General features: G+C 42.9%; 1 protein-coding gene across 4 annotated transcripts in view; it reads right to left on the reverse strand.

Moving 5' to 3' along the window:
- Positions 1–24,150, reverse strand: part of dop1b (DOP1 leucine zipper like protein B) — a 150,884-nt gene that overhangs the window by 101,667 nt on the left and 25,067 nt on the right. For 3 of the 4 annotated variants that reach the window (XM_043701242.2, XM_087992537.1, XM_087992538.1), the window contains 4 exons: positions 8,266–8,447; positions 6,231–6,401; positions 2,790–2,979; positions 1,877–1,975 (listed from right to left, as the gene is read on the reverse strand). In XM_043701242.2, coding sequence (XP_043557177.2) covers positions 1,877–1,975; positions 2,790–2,979; positions 6,231–6,401; positions 8,266–8,447 — 642 coding nt within the window. The remainder of the gene's footprint in view (positions 1–1,876; positions 1,976–2,789; positions 2,980–6,230; positions 6,402–8,265; positions 8,448–24,150) is intronic. The other variant, XM_087992539.1, reaches the window with a different exon arrangement.

Genomic DNA, 24,150 nt, shown 5'->3' on the forward strand with positions numbered 1-24,150 from the left:
TAAATTGTATCAAGCCACCTAAGCAAACTTGCTGTTATTTTGTGTCCATTTATATGTCTAACAAAGTAAGAATGCAATGTGTTTGGATGTGCCTACATATTAGGCAATTCCACAAATTCACTAGCCAAGTCGTCACCCAGCATTATGGTCATCAAATACTTAGGCATAAAGCTCATTTACATTTAAATTCAGGTTTCAGGATCGAGTGGACAACATTATATAGGACTGTCATTTACATAAATGATTTGGATGCGAGCATAAGAGGTACAGTTAGTAAGTTTGCAGATGGCACCAAAATTGGAGGTGTAGTGGACAGCGAAGAGGGTTACCTCAGATTACAACAGAATCAGGACCAGATGGGCCAATGGGCTGAGAAGTGGCAGATGGAGTTTAATTCAGATAAATGCGAGGTGCTGCATTTTGGGAAAGCAAATCTTCGCAGGACTTATACCCTTAAATGGTAAGGTCCTAGGGAGTGCTGCTGAACAAACAGACCTTGGAATGCAAGTTCATAGCTCCTTGAAAGTGGAGTCAAAGGTAGATAGGATAGCGAAGAAGGTGCTGAAAAAGTGCAGCAGGTCAGGCAGCATCCAAGGAGCAGGGGAATCGAAGAAGGGCTCATGCCCAAAACGTCGATTCTCCTGCTCCTTGGATGCTGCCTGACCTGCTGCACTTTTCCAGCAACACATTTTTCAGCTCTGATCTCCAGCATCTGCAGTCCTCACTTTCTCCTAGTGAAGGTGGTGTTTGGTATGTTTTCCTTTATTGGTCAGAGTATTGAGTACAGGAGTTGGGAGGTCATGTAGCTGAACATTGGTTAGGCCACTGTTGAAATATTGCGTGCAATTCTGGTTTCCTTCCTATCAGAAAGATGTTGTGAAATTTGAAAGGGTTCAGAAATGATTTACAAGGATGTTGCCAGGGCTGGAGGATCTGAGCTATAGGGAGAAGCTGAATAGGCTGGGGCTGTTTTCCCTGGAGCGTCGGAGGCTGAGGGGTGACCTTATAGAGGTTTATAAAATCATGGGGGTGTGTGGGGGAGTCTTTTCCCTGGAGTCGGGGAGTCCAGAACTAGAGGGCATAGGTTTAGGGTGAGAGGGGAAAGATATAAAAGGGACCTAAGGGGCAACCTTTTCACGCAGAGGATGGTACGTGTATGGCATGAGCTGCCAGAGGATGTGGTGGAGGCTGGTACAATTGCAACATTTAAGTGGCATTTGGATGGGTATATGAATAGGAAGGGTTTGGAGGGATATGGGCCAGGCACTGGCAGATGGGACTAGATTGGGTTGGGATATTTGGTCGGCATGGACGGGTTGGACCGAAGGGTCTGTTTCCGTGCTGTACATCTCTATGACTCTATGGTCAACCGATATTACAGGCACATTTCTGAAGTAGCATTTCAGAATGGGAAATTTGAGTTTGCAACATAAAAAAAGTGGCAGGAGTAGGCAATTCCACCTGTTGTGCCTGCTCCTCCATTCAGTAGGGTCATGGCTGAGCCGACAATCTTCAAGTCTACTTTCCTGTGTTTTCCCTGTAGCCCTTCTTCTAAGTTGCACTCCCACTGATCCCACTGGTTACAGGTTGTCAACCAGAAAAGTAACCCTCGATTCCCACTCAATGCTTCCTATCTATTAGCCAATTCTCACTCCAATATACTACTGATGTTATCAACCATTTACCACCAGCTAATATTATTGAAGTAGTAGATTGCATTCCACAGCATCATGAAGTTGCCAAAATCACTTCTCTTGTGAAGCACAGCACCTGTAGCTTGTAAATTATTCTGCTTTAGAATTCTTGGGGAAAAATCCCAGCTAACTACTGCAATGAGCATTTAACAGATTTTAAAATAAAAATGCTAAATACTCACCAGGCACGAGCAGAAAGGGAAAAAGTAGAAGAGAATTTCTAAAGTGTTGCGCTGTACAAGAACATTGGAATCTTGCACTGAGGCACACAATGCTTTTACCTAGAAAACAAATATAAACTAGAGTGAATTCTCAATACAAAAGGCCAGGTACTGCAAATGCTGGAAATCTGAAATAGGAACAAAATGCTGGAAATGCTCAACAATATAGATTGAGGAGCAGTTAATATGTCATGCCCAAGGTCACTCACAGCACCATTTTTACTACCGCTACATTTGTCCACTTCCCATAGAATTGTAGAATCCCTACAACATGGAAGCAGGCCATTTGGTTCATCGAGTCCACACCAATCGTCCGAAGAGCATCCCATCCACATTATCCCTGTAACTCGCTATCTCCCATGACCAATCCACCAAGCCTGCACATCTTTGCACTGTGGGACAGAACCAAGGAACCTGGAGGAAACCCATGCAGACACAGGGAAAAAAGGTACAAACTCCACACAGACAGTCACACAAGGATAGAACTGAACTTGGTCTTTGGCACTGAGAGGGTGCCATTGTCATGCTTTCTCAGTGTCTTTTCGGATATTTCATACAGGTAGATATTGCTTATAATTGGGACTGTACCCTTCAGAAGCTAAAAATCAGCAAAGGCCCAGAGGTTGATTTTTGTCTTCAGAATCCAATCACTTCTACAATAGCTGCCCAGATTTTGTTCCATTAATTTCCAGTTCGGTGCAGTGTTGATATAGCTATCCCAGCTTCAGCATTATTGGTTAGTGCCAATTCAGGTTAACTTCAACTGAGCCCACTCAGATACCTTTCCTCATGAGGAAGGCAACAGCCAAAAGAAGCCAGTGAGTCAAAACCAGGAAAAAAATCCCCAAGAACTAGACTGCAGCTGCAGACTTACCGCAAGGTGAGGGTCTTTGCCAAACATGTACTTCTGCTCTCTCCTGCTCAAAGATCGATTAATATGATTGACAACAAACAGCGAGGCCGGGAGACGTATCGAAGGGCTGACTATGACACTGCCCCACAGGGCTCCATAGAAAACCTCCTGGCCGACCACCAGCATTAATTTCTGAAGCAAGACGTCCGTTCTTCAGAGAGAAAAAAAGAGGAAAACAAACTGCTTAAAACATGCAACTTCAACAAATTAAAATATCAATGCCACTCTCATTCCAAGGCAGTGACTTTTTTTTTATATTCTAACTTTATATTTTGGGCCAGATGGCTATATCAGGCAGGAAGGACAGCTGACAAATTCTCCACAATTTTCACCATTGAACCTCAATATATGTGGTCACTCGGCCCATCATCTCTGCACACAGTCAATAAAGAGCTGACTGCATTTTGCAGCTCAGTGGGCGGAGGAGTGGCAGATGGAATTTAATTCAGATAAATCCAAAGTGTTGCATTTTGGCAAGGCAAACCAGGGCAGGACATATACAGTTAATGGTAAGGCCTTGAGGAGTTTTAATGAACAAAGAGACCTTGGGGCTCAGGAACACAGTTTCTTTAAAGTGGTGGCACAGGTAGACAGGGTGGTGAAGGCAGTATTTGGCACATTTGCCTTCATTGGTCAATACATGGAGTATAGGTGTTGGGACGTCATGTTGCGAAAGTACAAGACAGTGTTAAGACCACATTTGGAAAACTGTACAATTCTGGTCTCCCCGGTATAGGAATGTTATTAAACTAGAAAGGGGGCAAAGATTTAAGGATGTTACCAAGACTGGAAAATTTGAGTTACAAGGAGAGGCTGGATAGACTGGAACTTTTTTCCCCTCGAGCATAGAAGGCTCAGGGGTGACCTTCGAGAGGTTTATAAAATTATGATGGGCATAGCTAAGGTGAATAGCTAAGAGGGTCCAAAACTAGAGGGAGTCAGTTTAAGGTGAGGGGGGGAAAGATTTAAAAGGGACCTAAGGGGCAACTTTTTCATACAGAGGGTGGTGAGTGTATGGAACGAGCTTCCAGAGGACGTGGGAGAGAGGAGTACAATTACAACATGTGAGAGTCATTTGGTCAGGTACATGGATAGGAAAAGTTGAGAGGTATATAGGACAAACACAGATAAGTGGGACTCGTTCCATTGAGGAAACCTGGTCAGCATTACGAGTTGGGCCAAACGGCCTGTTTCTGTGCTATCCGAGTCTGAAATAGCTATGAAGGAAATGGGAGTGTAAGGCGAATATCAGAATGCTGATTAAACATTGAGAGAGTTCCTGATTTAGCCACATTTTCAGACAGTGATCTCAGATTCCCGCCACCACTGGGCGAAAGTAAAATCTCAACTGTCCTCTTCGACCTAATCTAAGAGATGGGAGCCTATCTCTTTGGCTATTGACCCCTCTGCTAATGGAAGAAGTGCCTTCCTATTCACATCCCTCATAATAAAATATGGTGCAGCATCAGTGTTCCCAGAGCTGTGAAGTTAAATTACTATCAACTCAGCCATCGGTACAGGGACTAGATATTTTCATTGATCCTTCTAGATCATTGATGCAGGGTCAAGGTACAATGATCAGTGATCAACTTCATGTGACTCACTGCACAGGACTGGCTCTGCATCTGGCGGTGTGTGGAATTAAACCGGTTTTGTTTGACAACAATTCTAATGAGATAATGAACAGGGAAACTGGGTGATGGGTCCATTCCTTTGTTTCGTGACATTACTTGAGAGAAACTGGATATCACCTACATGAAACCCACAGGAACACATTTAAGAAATACGACCTGAGGGGTTACTAGATGTCACCCTTTCTAAGGAGGCTTGATAGTAAATAAAAATTATTTGGAAATTGGAATACTTCTCAGTTTTACACACAGTGGTTTTTCCCAGTAGTTGGATCGGTCATATGGCAGTCAATGTAGTTTGTAAATGGTAGTGTATTTACTTAGCAGCTTGACATCATCTCTAACTCAAGAATAGTGATGAACTTGTTTGAGAAGTCCAAACTTTTGAAGCAATTTTCTGCTATGCATTTATCTGTGCTCAAATTATACCAAGATTCTAAGTCCTAGTCTCTTCTGCTATTGGAAACATCTTCTCCATGTCCACTCTATCCAGGCCTCTGAATATTCTCTAAGTTTCAATGATACTCCCCCCAATCTAAAGAGGTGGCCTGACTCACTGAATATTCAAAATGCTTGAGGTTTTTTTCAGGTGTCCATCATTACAGTATTTTGCTCTTGGCACTGAAGTTTCTAATTTTTATTTAAATGACTGATTACTTCTCATCTTTATTTGATCTTAGAGAAGGAGTGATCAGGAAAGAACAGAGTCATAGGGTGACACGATAGCTCAGTGGTTACCGCTGCTACCTCACAGCGCCAAGTGACCCAGGTTCGATTCCAGCCTTGGATGACTGTGGAGTTTGTGTCTGTGTGGGTTTCTCCGGTTTCCTCCCACAGTCACAAAGATGTGCAGGTTAGGTGGATTGGCCATGCTAAATTACCCAAACGTGTTCAGGGATGTGCAGGCTTGCTGGATTAGCCGGGAAGAATGCAGGATTATAGGGGGGTGGTTTGTGTGGACTTGAGCCAAATAGCCTTCTTCCACTCTACAGGGATTCTATGATTTTCCAGCTACAAGTAGAATGAATATAAACCACACAATGTCATTAATTAGTGAATGGTGCCCCTCACCTAGCAACAGTGGCAGGCAGTAAAAGCTGCCATCGGTGGCTTTTCTCATTTAACCGCCAACCTCCAAAATTTCCTCATGCTCTCCCAGGGCAGCAAATCCAAAGAAATGTGAAGACTTACACTGCAGGCTGGAGATATGCAAGATGTAGGTCACAAGATGGCGTGGGTAAGGACTATCAATGTTGTGCCCAAAACACAGCTACCATCCTGTAAATGCTGACCATTGGCACATGGTGATATTTGGAAAACATTACACTGCTGAGTGTTGTCCATTTCTCTCAAACCATCCTCACTGCCTCCATCCAATCCTTAATCCAATTGGGTCAAGTGTAGCCTCATGCTGTGCTCCCTCAGCTTGCTGTTAGGAAACTGGGCAAGAATGCTTGAACTCATTTCGCAGTCGACTGTTACAATGAACCAACTGAAGAGCTACTTGATAACAGTTTGAACGCGTTCAAAATGGAAGTGGCTGCATTTTTATTATTAAAAGTTAGTCCAATCAGAACGTATGTATGTAGTCAATTGTGGTATAACCGGGTGAAAATGGTGTTCCGGCAAAATCTGTGCATCACTAGCCAACTATTTTTTGAAATCGGATGCATAAAGTTGAAAGGCAGCTCAAGCCAATATAATCCTTTCCCAGAAGCAAGAAATAAAATGTGATCAAAATTGGATTTCATCAATAGTTCACCAGCGTTACCTCTCATAAATCTCTGATCCCTCTTCCAGCCCTGGTAGCAGCCCTGTGATGAATGCTTGCAGGCTGGGATTCAAGGACTTGTGTAATGGGAGGTAGTATTTCTCATACAGCCCAAGTAACACTGGTTTCACAGACATAGCTGCATTGCCTAGCAAGGGAAACAGGCCCGAGCTACAAGAATAATAAAAGAACAAAAACATAATTAACTTCAGTGATGAATAGCTCAGCGAAGTTTAACAATGAATAAACACAGAAAAGGAATAAACATCTGGTAGAAATACATTCTGTGTGTACAGTGCTCCTGTGTTCACAAAGTAACATGTTGATAAAGCATTGTTTACACAAAGTTGTTTGTTTTTGCTCAGGGACCATCAGAATCACTGGCTGGGCCAGCCTTAATTGGCCATGTCTAATCACCCTGAGCAGGATACTAGCGAATTGTCTTTTTGAACAACTGCACTCACTGGATTGTTCCTTATAAAACTGACTGTGCTACTGGGAGTTCCAGATTTTGACCTGGTGACAGTGGAATTATATCAGTCTCTTCGATCAGGATGGTATGTGGCTTTCAGGGGAGCTTGTCAATTTGGCAACCTCTTGGATAAATTAGCAAGAAGGACAAGTGCAGCAGAGGTCATGGGTTTGGAAGATCCTGTCCAAAGAACTTTGATGAGTAGCTGCAGTGCCTCTTGTAGATAGTACATGCTGCTACCAATGTGCAGAAGGGAATGAATGTTCAACGTGGTGGATGGGGTTGAAAATGTGTTGTTGGAAAAGCACAGGTCAGGCAGCATCCAGGGAACAGGAGAATCGACGTTTCGGGCATAAGCCCTTCTTCAGGAATGAGGAAAGTTTGTCCAGCAGGCTAAGATAAAAGGTAGGGAGGAGGGACTTGGGGGAGGGGCGTCAGAAATGTGATAGGTGGAAAGAGGTCAAGGTGAGGGTGATAGGTCAGACTGGGGTGGGGGCAGAGAGGTCAGGAAGAAGATTGCAGGTTAGGAGGGCAGTGCTGAATTCGATGGCTTTGACGGAGACAAGGTGCGGGGGGGGGGGAAATGAGGAAACTGGTGAAATCCGAGTTCATCCCTTGTGGTTGGAGGGTTCCTAGGCGGAAGATGAGGCGCTCTTCCTCCAACCATCGTGTTGTTGTAGTCTGGCGATGGAGGAGTCCAAAGACCTGCATATCCTTGGTGGAGTGGGAGGGGGAGTTGAAGTGTTGAGCTACAGGGTGGTTGGGTTGGTTGGTCCGGGTGTCCCAGAGGTGTTCTCCGAAACGCTCCGCAAGTAGCCGGCCTGTGGATGGGGTTCCAATCAAGTGCACTGCTTTGTCCTGACTGGTGTCAAACTGCACTCATCTAGTCCAGTGCAAAGTGTTTCATTATTCTTCTGACTTGTATCCTGTAGATGACAAACAGGCACTGGGGAGTCAGGAGAGCTGTTCTCCACAGGATTCCTAGCCTTGGCCTACCATTCTAACTACAGCAGTTAGATTTCGTTTATTCAGTTTCTTGTCAATGGTAATCCCCCCCATGCTAGTGGGGGATTCAGTGTGCGATTGTCATCAAATGTCAAAGGGATGTGGTTAGATATTTTGAAACAAAACAGAAATTGCTGGAAAAATACTCAGCAGGCCTGGCAGCATCTGTGGAGGGAAATCAGAGGTTTCATTTCAGGTCCAGGGACCCTTCCTCAGAATGGATTCAGTGGAATTCTGAAGAGTGAACATTGCGCAATCAGCAGAGAGTATCCCCACTTCCAATTTTATGATGAGGGAAGGTCATTAATGAAGCAGTTAAGCTGGTTCGGCCAAGGTCACTGCCCTGAGAAACACTTAGAGATATTTTGGAGCTGAGATGATTAAAGTGGTAACGCCCTAACAACAAGTGTAAATAAAATTTCTATTCCTATAATCTCCAGAGAGCAGTGTTAAACATCAATACATAATAAATGTTCAACCAACAATCTGCTGAATAGATCATAATGAACTGAATTTTTAAAAACCACTCTATTCCAGACAAGTCCTTATTCACTGCACCTGTAAAAGAATAAGTCCTTCGCCAGCCATTTGGTTCCAATTATTTTAAATATAACTTCATAGGTTTCTAGTGCTTTCAGGTGGACACCAATGGGAAGTGCTGGATGTAAGCATTGAGCAAGCCTTTTGCCAATGATCAGCCTTTTTGGCAGGAGGGAATACTTCAAATTGCTCTGGAGTGCCTGCAGAAAGAGAAGATTAAAAAGGCAACACTTAAAACTGCTTTTTTTTTCTCTCAAGAGCAAATTACTGGATCACAAATGCAAACTACAGGTCAACAACTCATACAAGACCGTAAGATATATGGGCAGAAGGAAGCCATTCAGCCCATCAAATCTGCTCCACTATTCAATCGTGGTTGATATGTTTCACAACCCTATTCTCCTACTTTCTCCCCATCAAGAATCTCTGTCTTAAATAGAGTCAATCGTTTGGTCTCCATGACATTCTGTGGCAATGAGTTCTACAGATGAAACCACCCTCTGCCTAAAGAAATTCGACATCTTAGGTCTGAAGTGTCATTCCTTCATTCTGAAGCTGTGCCCTCAGGTCCTCATCTCTCCCGAGTGGAAACATCATCCCGACAAGCACTATATCCAGGTCTCTCCGTTTCTATGAGATAGGTGTGCTCCAACACTGATCCTTGTGGAATTCACTGGCTACCATCCTGAAAGAGACTCCTTATCAATACTCTCTGCCAATCCTCTAACCATGCCAATACCTGCTCCAACACCATGAGCTCTTATTTTATTTAGCAGTCTCTGTGTGGCACGTAGTCAAAAGCCTTCGAGGAATCAAAATAGAGTACGGCCACTGATGCTCCGGCTAACTCGTTCATTACCTTTTCAAACAATTCCAAATGTAAGACTCTAATTTTACCAAGGACTGAGGTCAGGCTAACCAGCCTATAATTTCCTGCCTTCTGTCTCCCTCCCTTCTTAAACATCATTGTTATATTAATCATTTTCCAGTCCTCTGGGACGCTGACTCTAGTCATGCCTCCACAAACTCATCAGTTATCTCTTTCAAAAGCCTTGGTGTAGTCCCCCTGCTCCAGTGGTTCATGCACCTTCAGACCTTTCAGCTGCCCCAGCACCTTCTCCCTCACGATGGCTACTACACTGGTCTCTGCTCCCTGACTCTTAAAATTCTGGTATGCAGCTGGTGTCATCCACTGTGAAAACTGATACAAAGTACAGATTCAGTCCAACCTTCACAACCCTTTGGCTTCCCAATGATCTATTATGCTGTGCCCGTATTCCCTTAGTTAAGGTGAATTTTTGCTCAGTCTCCCTCATTACTCCCAGAAACTCCTGCCAATACTGTTCTACCATCTTCCCTGCTAGGCTCCCTTCCAATCAACCCTGGCCAGCTCTGCCCTCCTTTCTTGACTCAATCTTCTCCCCCTCAAAGTGCAGGCTGAATTCTTTCATATTATGGTCACTGCTCCCAAGGTGTTCTTTCACCTTAAGCTCCCTAATCAAGTCTGCCTCATTACGCATCACCAAATCCAGAATTGCCTGCTCCCTAGTGGGCTCTACCACAAGTTGCTCCAAATAAAGAGAACCATCTCATAGGCATTCTCAGAATTCATTTTTTTCAGGATCCAAACCAATTTTCCAAGTCCAGCTCCACACTGAAGTGCCCCATAACTAATATATTAGTACCTTCCTTTTCTCCTCCTTGCAGTAGATTTTCTTTCCTCACTTCCTCCCCAACTTTTAACTTCCTAAACTAAGGAGGCAAGTCACAGGGCAGAGCGGGGAGAGTTGCAGGCTGGAGCGAGGAAGGGGGCTAGTTGAGGGCCAGAGTGGCTGGGGGTGGAGGAGCAAGCGAGGCCTAGAGGCGAGCCCAGGGCAGAGGGTAGGCCTCGTGTTCTGAAGTCCAGTGGGCACAAACTCGAGAAAAAAAAAGGGGACTATAAAACTTGGAGTATGGTGAAGATACATTTTATTCTCATTCTGGATTTTTAAAACACTGTATTCCCATGCTAGACTAGTTTTTTTTTCTCTACAATTCCATAACAACACAAAGTATGACAGACTCTACTATACTCATTCAAGCACGTGGCAATAAAGACTATTATTTCTTACACGTCTTTTGTATCTCCCAATTAATATTCTTCCCCACAACTTGACGACTGCTAAGTAGCCTGTATACAACTCACATTTGCTTTTGTAGCTCAACTCCACCCACACAGATTCTACACTTACCAATTCTATATCACTTGTTATTAATTCAATTCTACAAGGCAACCTCATCCCTTCTGCCCATCTGCCTGTCTTTTCAATAGGTGAATGGATCCTTGGATAATTGGTTCCCAGCCCCGATCCCCTTCCAGCCACAGTACCAACAACACTGTACCTACCTATTCCAAATCTGAGAGGTAAAAACAATGACTGCAGATGCTGGAAACCAGATTCTGGATTAGGGGTGCTGGAAGAGCACAGCAATTCAGGCAGCATCCAACGAGCAGCAAAATCGACGTTTTGGGCAAAAGCCCTTTTTATTCCTGATGAAGGGCTTTTGCCCGAAACGTCGATTTTGCTGCTCATTGGATGCTGCCCGAATTGCTTTGCTCTTCCAGCACCACTGATTCAGAATATTCCAAATCTGTGCTCCAAGCTCATTTACCTTATTTCGTGTACTGCATATATTTAAGTATAACACAGCCAGACCTGTGTTTGGTGCCCACCTTCTCATTATGTTGCCCCCTGATCTGCTGTGCCTGAAGTTATATTCTTGACCTCTCTCATACACTATCCAATTAATTGTCCTGGAAACTAATAACCTCTTCGGAGCACCCCCAGCTTCCCTTCAACCTTTTGTACAGTTTTCCATGCAACTCAATGCTTCCATCCTACTATTTAAATTTAAAGGCCCCTCCACTGCCATAGATATGCAATTCGCCAGGCCCCTGGTCCCAGTATGTTTCAGGTCCTTAAATCCCCAGTACTACTCACAATGACAGCTTCATTTTAAAACAAAGCAAATACATAAAAGGGAGGAGAAGAGCTGATGAATACAGAGAAGAAATGATGGACAGTTATTTTGGTTCCATATTTACACAAAAATAACTTCATAGTCCTTTTTGAAAATTAATTTAATAATTCTATCCACTGAAACAGCTCTTTCCTCAAGATGGCTTTCCAGTTAAATCATGAAACATGATGTATTGTGAACCAAACTGATCTTTTGTTATCACCAACATCACTTCAAAGAACAGCAGCTCACAGATACATTTGGATTACAACAGTGAAATCCATCCCAGTGGGATTCTGAAACTGGGAAAATCAGTAGGAAAGATCTGTATGGGCCAGCCATAGGATATCTTGGGCCCCTACACTAACATTCACTCAGAGGGACAGGCCAACACCCAGTGCAAATAGCTCTCAGGCTGCCTCACATACCACACGGAGCAGCGTAGGAAACAACACTACAGTGTTGCGTTAACAAGACAGAATTTCTTCACATCATTTATTTTCAGAACGGGATGTGCTAATGAGCCTCTGAAAATACTCCGAAGCTTCCTTGAGGGGATTCAGACTAATTTTCAAACCATTCCTGGATACAAATGCAAAATACTGCAGATTTGAAAAATGGAAAAAAAAGAAAATTGGAAAAAATGCAAAAAAAACAGAAAATACTTGCAATGTTCAGATCAGACAGTGTCTGTGGAGACAGAAACCATCTTTCAGATTGCTAACTCCTGACTAAAAATCTGAAGGTCTTTAACACTAAGACATTTCATCAGGATTTCTAATGTAAGGTCATCGACCTGAAACATTAACCCACTCTCTCTTCATAGGATGCGTTGGACTGGAGTGGCCAAAGTTTAATAAAAATCACCCAATATTAGGCTATAGTTAGCTAGCCAGCTATGTGACAAAGGACCAGCATTCCGAAAGCTTAGACTTCCAAATAAACCTGTTGGAGTATAACTTGGCGTCATGTAATTTTTAACTCTCTCTTTTATAAAAATGCTAGTGTCAAGTCAAGTTGCAATAGTCTAACCAGACAATAGGGCTGCTCTCTCATGAGAGAGTGATGACTGGTGGTAAGTTAATCTGAAGGCCATCACACCTCAGGCAAGGAGAGAGGTTGAGAAGGAAGTCTTCATGGCAACCTCAGCTGATGTGGGAATTGAACCCATGCTGCTGACATCACACTGCTTCACAAACCAACAATCTGAGCTAAACCAGACCACACCGTTGTAGAGTGGTTAGAGCTCCAGAACAGCAAAACAGGGGGCCAGGATAATGCTCTTGGGGGCAGGGTTCAAATATCATAAAAGCTGGTAAAATTTTAATTCAATTAGAAATTAATGCAAAACTCATCTCCGCAAATGATGAACATGAAATAGTTTTAAATTGTAACAATCTATCCCGTCAACTAATGTCTTTTTTGGAAGGAGATCGGCCATACTAGTCTGGTCCGGCCTAAAGGGAATTACAGATCCACAATAACATTGTTGACTTTTAACTGCCTTGATGTGGCCTCTCAAGCCATTCAGCTCAAGCGCAAAGAGAGAGAGAGAGAGAACAAATGCTGGCGCAGCCAGGGCAAATACTCCCACAAAAGAATAAAGGGGAGAGAGAAAAAAAACCCAGCACTGCCAATATTTTTTGCCTTTATTTCAGGATGATATTTAGAAACTAGTCTAAATTTTTTAAAAAGTGTTAATTTCAAGAAAAAGGGGGACCCATCGCTTTCATATTTAATTCCAATTTTTTTTAAACTGGGAAAATAGCAACATGGATAGCCACACAATCTCTCCAAAGAGGAAATGAAAATGCAGCATACCAGGGCTCTTTCTAGAAACAGCAAATTAATAGAAGTGCCTCAGAAATTGTACTTCAGTTGTGCACCCCATGCTATTATATACCACTGCTGCTTTTGCTTGGATCTCTCCAAGCCTTATACAACGAGTTTCATTCTAAAACAGTGATGGTACTGGATATTCTGCTGCAGCTAGCATTTACACCGAAATGCAGGAAGAGACCTTGTATCTGGGAGGACCTTTTCAGAGTTCACATACTCAGCAGAGCCAAACAGGAAATACATGATGAACAACACCAGGCTCAGGGGGTGTTTCAACAGATGGAGAATGATTTCATAATACACCTACATGGTGACTTATGGCCAACCTTTGTTCCTGGTGAACAGGTGATGCGGTATTGACAATTGCAGGTGTGACACGTACTTGGGTCTTATTCATGTAATAAGTCACTGAAGGTTTCGGGTCACTGAAAATGCATCAAGTTTGCAAACCAAGTCAACAGTTAATAGATTGAGCAGCGCGTCCCTCAGGAACTCATGTGGTGGTCAGGAATTCACCGAATTCCTTCACAGAAAAAAAACTCAACTTGGTTCTAGATTCCTATAAAAAAGGATAAATATTGTGGACGGTTCAGAGTCAGAGCAATCTCCTGGACCAGTTTAATTTCCAAAGACGGTTTCTTCCCCAGATTCTTTTGCCACCCGAATTCAACTTTCCCAAGGGCTTTGAAGCCAGGTTTTCCATTCCTGTCTGGAGATGTCATGGTCTGAAGTGTGTACGTTGCAATACAATTAGGGGTGGCAGAGTGGCTCAGCAGTTAGCACTGCTGCCTCTCAGCACCAGGGTCCTGGGTTCGATTCCTGCCTGTCTGTGTGGAGTTTGCACATTCTCCCTGTGTCTGCGTGGGTTTCGTCCGAGTGCTCCAGTTTCCTCCCACAATCCAAAGATGTGCAGGTCAGGTGAATTGGCCATGCTAAATTGCCCACAGTGTTAGGTGCATTAGTCAGGGGTAAATATAGGGTAGGGGAATGGGTTTGGGTGGGTTTCTCTTCAGAGGGACAGTGTGGACTTGTTAGGCCGAAGGGCCTGTTCCCACACTGTAGAGAATCTAATGGTGTGGGACACATTGGACGGGCTGTAGGGTTTTAATCTGTCCAAATCAATCTGGGAAACTCATGGATTTCTTCACCAAGATGATCACCTAATCAGCTGCCTCACCGTGGTACTGTGGTTAGCATTGCTGCCTCACAGCACCAGGAAACTGGGTTCAATTCCAGCCTTCGGTGACTGTGGCATATGCACATTGACCACGTCTGCACAAGAGTTTCCATTGGGTGTGCCTGTTTCTTCCCACAGCCCAAAGATGTGCAGGCCAGGTGAACTGGCCATAGTATAATCCCCAGTGTCCAGGGACGTGGAGGCTAGGTGGATTACACATGGTAAATGTGGGGTTACAGGGATAGGATAGAGGGCTGGGTCCAGGTGGAATGTCCTTTGGAGGGTCAATGCAGACCGAATGGGCTGAATGGCCTCTTTGTGGTGCAGGAATCCAATGATTCAGTCTGGAGATTCCATCATTCTCCAGTTTTTCTCCAACCTCCATGTATGATCCAGGCTCATTCTATCCACAAAACACACTTGACTTTATTCCTAAGAATCATGTGACCATCGGAGCTGTTACATTATCTAATATCCTCAATAGCTCTCTCCAGAGATACCGCTCTCCTGTTAATTTGCCTCTCCTCAAAAGATTAACACAACTGCCCAACCTCATCCTTAACTGCCTCTCCCCTCAGTATCATCATCAAATGGACTGTCACCTCCCAAATCCATGGGCACTTGTCCAAGAATTGCACATTTGAATCCTTCCAACCATTTTTGTAAACAATCCTGCCTTGTCCTTTGACACAGATCTGCACATCATCTACTTCCAATACAAGACAAAACATGACCCCATTACCTCAGCCCTGCACTAGAGCACAGTCCTAGACTTTTCACCATAAATTTCTGGAGTAGAATTTGACTTGACTCAAATGGACTGGTGGAGGAGGGTTGCTTTTCAGACTGGAGACCTATTACCAGTGGTGTGCCACAAGGATCGATGCTGGGAGTTGAGACAACATGTTGTGACTATATAGAAGATTGGTTAGGCCACTTTTGGAATCTTGTGTGTAATTCTGATCTCCCTGCTAAAGTAAGGATGTTGTAAAACTTGAAAGGGTTCAGAAAAGACTTACAAGGATGTTTTTGTTTTCTCATTCACGGGATGAGGGCGTCGCTGGTTAGCCAGCATTTATTGCCCATCCCAGAGGGCAGTTAAAAGTCAACCACATTGCTGTGGGTCTGGAGTCACATGTAGGTCTGACCAGGTAAGGTCAGCAGTTTCCTTCCCTAATGGACATTGGTGAACCAGATGGTTTTTTTTCCCCCCCAACAATCAACAATGGATTCATCACAGATTCTTGATTCCAGATTTTTATTGAATTCAAATCCCACCATCTGCCATGGCAGGATTCGAACCCGGGTCCCCAGAACATTACCGGAGTCTCTGGGTTAACAGCCCAGCAATAGATAATACCAGTAGGCCATTGCCTCCCCGATTGTCAGGGTTGGAGGATTTGAGCGATAAGGAGAGGCTGAACAGGCTGGGGCTGTTTTCCCTGGACTGTCGGATGCTGAAGGGCGATCTGATAGAGGTTTGTAAAATCATGAGGGGCAAGGATAGGGTAAAGAAGAAGGTCTTTTTCCGCAGGGGGGGGGGGAAGGAAAGAGAAAAAAAAAGGAGTCCAGAACTAGAGGGCATAGATTTAGGGTGAGGGGGCAATGATTTAAAAAAGGGACCTAAGGGGCAACTTTTTCACACAGAGGGTGGAGTGTGTACGGAATGAGTTGCCAGAGGAAGTGGTGGAGGCTGGTACAATTACTCATCCAAATGCCTTTTAAATGTTGTATATGAATAGGAAGGGTTTAGACCTATCTAGGCCAAATGCTGACAAATGGAAATAAATACATTTAGGATATCTGGTCGGCATGGACAAGTTGAATTGAATGGTCTGTTTCCGTGCTGTACATCGCTGTGACTCTATGACTATTTACTGAGCCACAGCTGATTTGAGGGAGTGAACGTTCCTGATGTTAATGACCAGCTTCAGGCAGTTTATCAAGCGCCCGTTGTAATGAAGGCTTGTAATAGACAATCACCCAGAAGTTATATTTGTTGTTACACTAGTTATTCAGATTCAGATTCAGATTCAGTTTTTACTCCCCTACTACCCTTAAAAGAAGAACTAACTGGTTTAAAAGAAAAGCAGAGTGCTGCATAGGAATATCCCATTATTTACAGTCCTACTTTCCAGTAACGCATTTATTATAAGTTTTAGTACTTCTGCATCCCTATGTAGATTTAATTAAATTGTGCATAATGTATGAGCTTCCTGAATCATGGCACTACGTTAGTATATAAATAAATAAATCACCGAATGGCCAGACACAATGTTAACCCCTTGGCCAGATGGTTAGATTATGAAGAAAGAATGGGAAAGAGATTCAGTATACCATGTGGAAAAAAGGTCTAATTAACACAGGAGAGTGCGCGAGCGAGAGACTCACAGATTCTTGTGGAGAGAGGAGGAGAACTTCAAGGTAGGCATCCTTGCAAGAGGATTCACAGTCAGGTTAAAATCAACTAGGCAAAAATGGGGACTACAGATGCTGGAAACCAGAGTTTGGATTAGAGTGGTGCTGGAAAAGCACAACAGGTCAGGCAGCATCCAAGGAGCAGGGAAAATCTGTGTTTCAGGCAAAAGCCCTTTCCCTGCTTTTCCAGCACCAGTCTAATAAAAACTGCCAGAGGAAGTGGTGGAAGCTGGTACAATTGCAACATTTAAAAAGGCATTTGGATGGGTATACAAATAGGCAGGGTTTAGAGGGATATGGGCAAATGCTGTCAAATGGGACTAGACCAGTTTAGGATAGCTGGTCGGCATGGACAAGTTGGAGCGAAGGGTCTGTTTCTATGCTGTACATCTCTATGAATCTATGAATATGACTGCTTCAATTAAACACATCCCTGTCTCAGTCAGTGCATTCAAATCCTAATTATTCACTGCTTTAAAAATAATTTTTATTTACATTACCATTGCTTCTTTTGCCAACAATCCAAAATCTGTGCCTTCTTACTCTCAAATCAACCTGTGTGGACAGCACGGTGGCACAGTGGTTAGCACTGCTGCCTCACAGCACCAGAGACTTGGGTTCAATTCCCGCCTCAGGAACTCTGTGGAGTTTGCCCATGCTCCCAGTGTCTGCGTGGGTTTCCTCCGGGTGCTCCGGTTTCCTCCCACAGTCCAAAAATGTGCAGGTTAGGTAAATTGGCCATGCTAAATTGCCCATAGTGTTAGGCGAAGGGGTAAATATAGGGGAATGGGTCTGGGTGGTTGGCGGGTCGTAGGGCCTGTTTCCACACTAACTAATCTAATCTAATCACCTTCCCTCCAAGCTGTTCTCATGTTGCCTGTATGACAATGGGCATCGATTCTGGAAGTCTTGCTGAGGAAGTTAAAATGCCACAGAGGGGTCAGTTCCATGCTTTACTTCTCTTTAGAACACATTGGGGACTCAAGGGTTAAACATTCCACTACCAAAGGACTTAGTGCAGTACCAACTGAAAGCCTGTACTCTTACAACACAGACAGACCATCTCAGTAGGAGGTGGTGTGGGGGGTGCTGACTGTATCTCAGAAATGGAGCCACACATGTGGATTCCCCCTGTAGCCCCAGACAGAGGTATTTGCCCTTTCCAGACAAGACTGATAGCCTGTTAAACGGTCTCCTGCTCCCATTGTCTTACTTCCCCTCCATATTAGCATAGGTATGTGAATCCTCCATTCACAGCAGGCAAAATCCTTCTGCCTTAATTTCTGCTCATCACAATCATGAAGAATGTGATAATCAGTTTCTGTAATCCATTCACACGTTATCACAGGACATCGACATTCATCAGGCTTTGTAAGTTCATAATTACCTACTTTAAACTGTGATGACAATCACCCATATGACATATAAACCTTTAGTATATTTTAAAGGAATTAAACACAGTCTCTGTGTGTAGGGCAGAGATTCGTGCAGAAGCGTCATCACAAGTAGACACACGACTACTTTTGGGGACAGTGAGAATCTCTCGCCAGCTGTCTGATAATAAAGCATCTACCATTGTACAGAAACTTGTGCCGTCCGGATTTGTGGAGCAAAATATACATCAACATTGTTGCACACATGCCTCAGAGGCCCACATACTGGGAAGAAAAATGAGAGGGAACACTGGTAGTAGTGGTGTTTTCCTGTCTTCTCTGGCCAGATCCCCTTGCAATTCTGCACACCTCTTCTCAACCTTCTCTACCTCAAGGTTAACAGTCCCACGTTTTCCCCAACTATCAACCAAAGATTCCCTCATCCCCATAACCATTTTTTTGTGAATCTTTCCTGCACCCCCCAATGCATTCACATCTTTCCTACACCATATGGAAGGTTAATATTTATTCCAGGACAGACAAATAGAGGAAGCCTCTCTACAATACTGGAAAACTAAGAGGAGAACTAGGCTTATTTTGTCAAGTAGGAGACAGTGAGGACTGCGGATGCTGGAAATCAGAGTCGAGAGCGTGTTGCTGGAAAAGCACAGCCAGTCAGGCAGCATCCAAGGAGCAGGAGAATCGCGTTTCGGGCCGGAGCCCTTCATCAGGAATGGGGTTGGGAAGCTCAATGCATGGGAATGGACATTTTAATATAGCGAATGGCCAGAACAGTTTACATTTTCAATAATGATTCTGATAATAAACAGAAAACTGGAGAAGCTCAACAGGTCTGCTGTCAATCAGTAAAGACAGAAAGAATAATGGCATTGAGTCCAGTATGACTCTTCTTCAGAGCTGAAGAAAACACATCAAAAACACCTCTTATAAAAACAAAAAAAAACTCTATTTTCAAAGTCTCATTTCTGATAAGGCAATTTCTTAAAAAGAAAAATAAGTCACATGTTGCATAGAAGTTATTCCTTGCACAAGCCTCATTCAATTCCTGATTCATTCCCCCACACCTCTACTAGGCTGAAATGGTTGCACTTTCAATACTTGATGGAATGATTTGAAATTTGACTGTGCTACTTCCGCATATTGTACTGACCTATATAATCTCTTTTCTCCCCACAAGTAAAATTTTAACCTGGCACACCTGGATTTCCTTGCTTCCCATGAAGGAAATTTAACGATCAAGAGATCTTGGTTGAGAGCTGCAGGCATCCCGACGCTGACTTTAATTTGAAAACAAAATACTTGTTGTGATGTGTACTGAATGCTCAAAACTATTGCTAAAGGAATGCAAGATTCCCATCGCCCTTACCTCAATTTGCAGCCACATGCACATGAACAGCCCCCATGGAATAATTTGATGGCTTTAACCTTAGACAATAAATACCACTGCTCTAGCTGTGGACTTGTGCAATACATTACCTCGGGGGTGGCGTGAAGTCTTGTAGAACCAGTGAAATTTCTCGGGGATCCAAAACATTAGTCATCTGCGTGCAGATGAATCCACAAGATTGTGTGACAATATCAAGGTTGGGACCTTAAATTAAACCTTTCCTCATGGCCTCAAGACTGACATTCTTACTACTGCAAGTAAATTAATAACCTTTTGAATCACTCATGTAGCTTCTAAATGCACACTTGTAATGTTGATACTTTGCTCATATAAATAACTCCACTTGGATTAGAATGCACAAACATAATTTGCTTTTCTTCTGAAGTTAACTCTTCCGCAAAATCTTATCACGCTATTTATTGCTTTCACTTACCTCATTTTCTCAACTCTGGCATTCACACCCTAAATATACACTTGGTCTATTTGTATAGCATAATGTAATTGTTTTGAAATTGCACTGAAACCTCATGATGCGGGCTGACTGTCGATCAAGTACAAAAAGAGCATTTCGGGTTTCCTTCTCCTTCCATCCCCGTTGAATGGGTACCTTGGTCTTCCACTTACTGCCCCCTAACACAACATCGGGGAACTGAAGTCGGGAATTCAGCAGCATAGCACAAGATACACATCAGCACTATTACAATTGCAGGAAAAACAAACATTACACTAAATCTCAGAAAGCAAGTACACAAATGAAGTCTCTGCTTACCATCTTATCAGACAGGAGTGCCCTTAACATAATTCTGGACATCCAAGGCTCTTGTGTAGAACAGAAATTCACAGAAGTCTGACTTCTACATGCCATCAATTCCAACTGATGCACCATAGAAAGCATCCTATCTGGATGTATCACAGCTTGGTGTGGCAACTGCTGTTCTCAAGACTGCCAAGAAATTGCAGGTTTGTGAATGCAGCCCAGTGCACAGCCTTACTTCCATTGACTTGGTCTATTCTTCCTGCTGCCTCAGGAAAGCAGCTAGCAGAATATCAAAGGCCCCTTCCATCCTGGTTATATGCTGTTCCACCCTCTTCCATAAGGCAGAAGATCCACAGGTTGAAAACATGTACCAATAGATTCAAAAACAGCTTCTTCCCCACTGTTATTAGACTTAGAAACCAACCTCGCATATTAGACTGGACCTTTCACTGCACCTTCTCTATAGCTGTAATTCTAAATTCTGCATTCTGTTCTATTACCTTGAAGTATTTACTTAAGGAGCAAGTTGTCTGGATAGAATGCAAAACAATACTTTTCACGTCATCTCAGTTACATGACAATAATAAATCGAATCAAAAGGGGAAAGTGCTACCATTATAGGAAAAGATTTGGTCACAACAAACATTCATTCAAAACAGATAAGCTTAGGGAGAATTCCACATGGGTAAAAATCCCCTTTTCCCAGGATTTTCTTAATGGTCAGCCCATTTGGAAACTGCTTCAAATGAACAGTATACTCAAGTGCCAAATGCTAAACCGTGATTTTAAACAGAAAGTCAGTTATTCCCCATTGACATTATGGAATGAGTGCATCAAGTACCATGGCCCCAAATCATAGACAAGGACAGATTTTCCATTAATCCAATCTCAGACAGGAAAGCAGCGGCATAGTTATGACTGAATTTGGGGAGAAATGGAGCTGCTATTCCAAATGACTGCGGCTGAATAAGAGATAGATTGTTGTAATGGGTCTGAACTTAGCAATGCTAACCCCAAAAAAAGAGTTACTGATACAACGTATGATGACAATTATGAAAGCTACAAACTGGAAACCAAGTACCAGTGTTACATTATCACAGATGCAGTACATTTCTAGGATTTTAATTTGCCACACAATGCCTATTCCTGGAGGTAGAGACCATCCTTTTTGCCCAACAAGCCAGCTCCCATAAGCGTACACGTCAGCTTTTTGAATATGGCTACTAACCATTAAAAATGGCTTCCGTCAGAACCTGGAAACAGATGCAGGGCGACTGAACCTCCCTGCTGCCCAGGAAACACCGTGGGACACACTGGCCTGGTCCGAAATCTATCCAAAGCACTTCCAATCGGAGTCAGGACAGTCATCCAAACACTCCTTTGCCACAGAGAACTTTATTGGAGAAGATGATCAAGAGTGTACCACAAAGCTCAGTGCTAGCCCCAACACTGTTCACCATCTACACACATAACCAGGCAACAACTAGGCCTCAAGTTCACCCATATTGATGGAATTTCTTGCATCACCTGGACCAGGTCCTTAACAAAGGTATTACAAAAATTTACAAACTACTGCAGCATATCCAATGTTTGCCAAATCCACACATTGACAATGCCAAAAAATAAATGCACATTGACATGGACGGTCATAAACTGAAGCACCATCCCAACCCCACATACTATCATATTTAGGAATGACATTAGACAGAACATCTGAAACAAACAGCAGCAAAAGATCATAAAACAAAACCAGAACCAAATTATTAACCAAACTTAATGGGTCTGCATGGGATACTGCTGCCAGAACATTCTGGACCTTGGCATCTGCCGGTCATATTCCACAAGAGATTGCTGTGCACATATCTGCTCAAGGACATCACGCATGCATCTTGTTGACATTTAGGTAAATGGAACAATGCACATTATAACTGGAACGTTTCACGCAACTCTTCTCTCCTTGGAAACATCACTCCTCAACAACCGAAGGCAGCCCACAAACTGGTTGAAACCATCTATGCTGCACCTCACTTCATGACTTGTTCAATCCACTTACTGCCTACCTTCTCATTACACCCTACATAGGGAGCAACTTTCCTGAGCAAGATTGGCCTGAAGAATGCGTACTGATCAAAGAACAGCAAACACGACAAGTTAGCAGTCACAAACCCCATCTGCTGAGCTTTGAACGACCACAGTAAAATTCTTGTGAAACTGCTTCAAGATTAACTAGAGTCCCTGCTCAGCTAATCTCCACCACTGGGACCCCGTACAAACCCCTTATGCTGTTGTGGAGGCACACACAAAAATGTTGCATATTACTGAGGAGTGCACCATCTATTGACTAAAATCACCTTAAAAACAGATGGGACACTGCTGCTTGGCGACATGGATTTACATTCGCTAAATAAAATTTGATCCATTACCATAGACAGGGTCCCTATTGAAATGCACTTTATTTAAAGGAAACATCTGAAGTTTCATCCATGTGTAGTTGTTTACCCAAAGTTTCCATCAAATTTTATAAACAAATACATGGTATCACTTACAAAAATAAAAACTTATCACTTTAGTCACTGGGCCTCTACGAGGGTTCTTACAGAGAATTGGTTTCAAAATTCACATCACCTTGTTAACCAGAGGGATTACCTGATACTGGAGGAGCCCTTTACACTAGGTACGACGTCAACATTCAAGCAAAATCCAACTCCAAATGAAATAACATTCACTTCTCAACTTTAAAAGAGATACATTTGGTCAAAAGCAAACTTGCACACCTCTGACAAAATCAGTAGCTAGTCACTTACAGCTTAACCAATACAGTCACTAGCAAAACAACTGTCCCATGCCCTTTCCTGCAGAAAACCACCTGAAGTGAATGGGCCTGCTAATGAATTTTCTGAACAAATCCTTGATCTGTACAGTAATTTCCAAAGATATTGAATCTTTCAAACTCAAAATAAATGGAACATACTTTGATTCCAAACATTACTGTAGAATTCTGCTGGTTTAGCTGACAGTAGCAATTAGTTAAAGGTATATCTAAAAACTGCAAACCCAAGTTGTTTTACGCTATTGCAGCTCACCTGTCTTATAGAATGTTTCAATATTACACAGAGGATGACTTAGAGGTCAACTGGTCTACCGGGACTTTTGTTTCATGACATCTTTTAGAGCTATTTATATCAAAAGAAACTTAAACTACAGTGATCTTCAAGAAGACCTCAAATCATGGTACTATTCCCATTAGACTGAGAAAGCAATTACAAGTCAAAAATACATACAACACATTAATGAATCCTTATATGGTGAGTTATCAATCTAAAGTAGGATAAGAGAACTCCTTGTGAAGGAGGAATGTAAACTGAAACTCAGGTTGCTATTTACAAAAACAGAATACCCTGGCACATTAAAGAGGTGAGAGGAGAGAGATTTTAAAAATACAAGAGGGACAATTTTTTTTTAAAAACCACAGAGCATGGTTTGCATGTGGAATGAACTTCCTGAGGAAGTGGTGGATATGGGTACAATTGCAACACATAACATAGAACATTGTAGCGTGGTACAGGCCCTTCGGCCCTCGATGTTGCACCAATCTGAAGCCCATCTAACCTACACTGTTCCACTACCATCCATATATATGTTTATCCAATGACCATTTAAATGCCCTTAAAATTGATGAGTCCCCTCAGTCTCCAAGGAGGAAAGTCCCAGCCTATCCCACCTTTCCTTACAACTCAAAACTCTCCAGTTCCAAACAACATCCTTATACATTTTTTTCTATACCCTGTCTCATTTAACATCATCGTTCCTATAGCTGGGTGACCAGAATTGTACACTGTTTTCTAAAGGTGGCCTCAATTATGTCTTGTACAATCACCAAATGATGTCCCAACTCCTTGGCCACTTCTTCTTCACCCTGTCTATCTACAAT

Source organism: Chiloscyllium plagiosum, unplaced genomic scaffold, assembly GCF_037043375.1.
Source record: "Chiloscyllium plagiosum isolate Xiang-an unplaced genomic scaffold, Cpla_swu_hap1 HiC_scaffold_12, whole genome shotgun sequence".
Lineage (NCBI taxonomy): Eukaryota > Metazoa > Chordata > Chondrichthyes > Orectolobiformes > Hemiscylliidae > Chiloscyllium > Chiloscyllium plagiosum.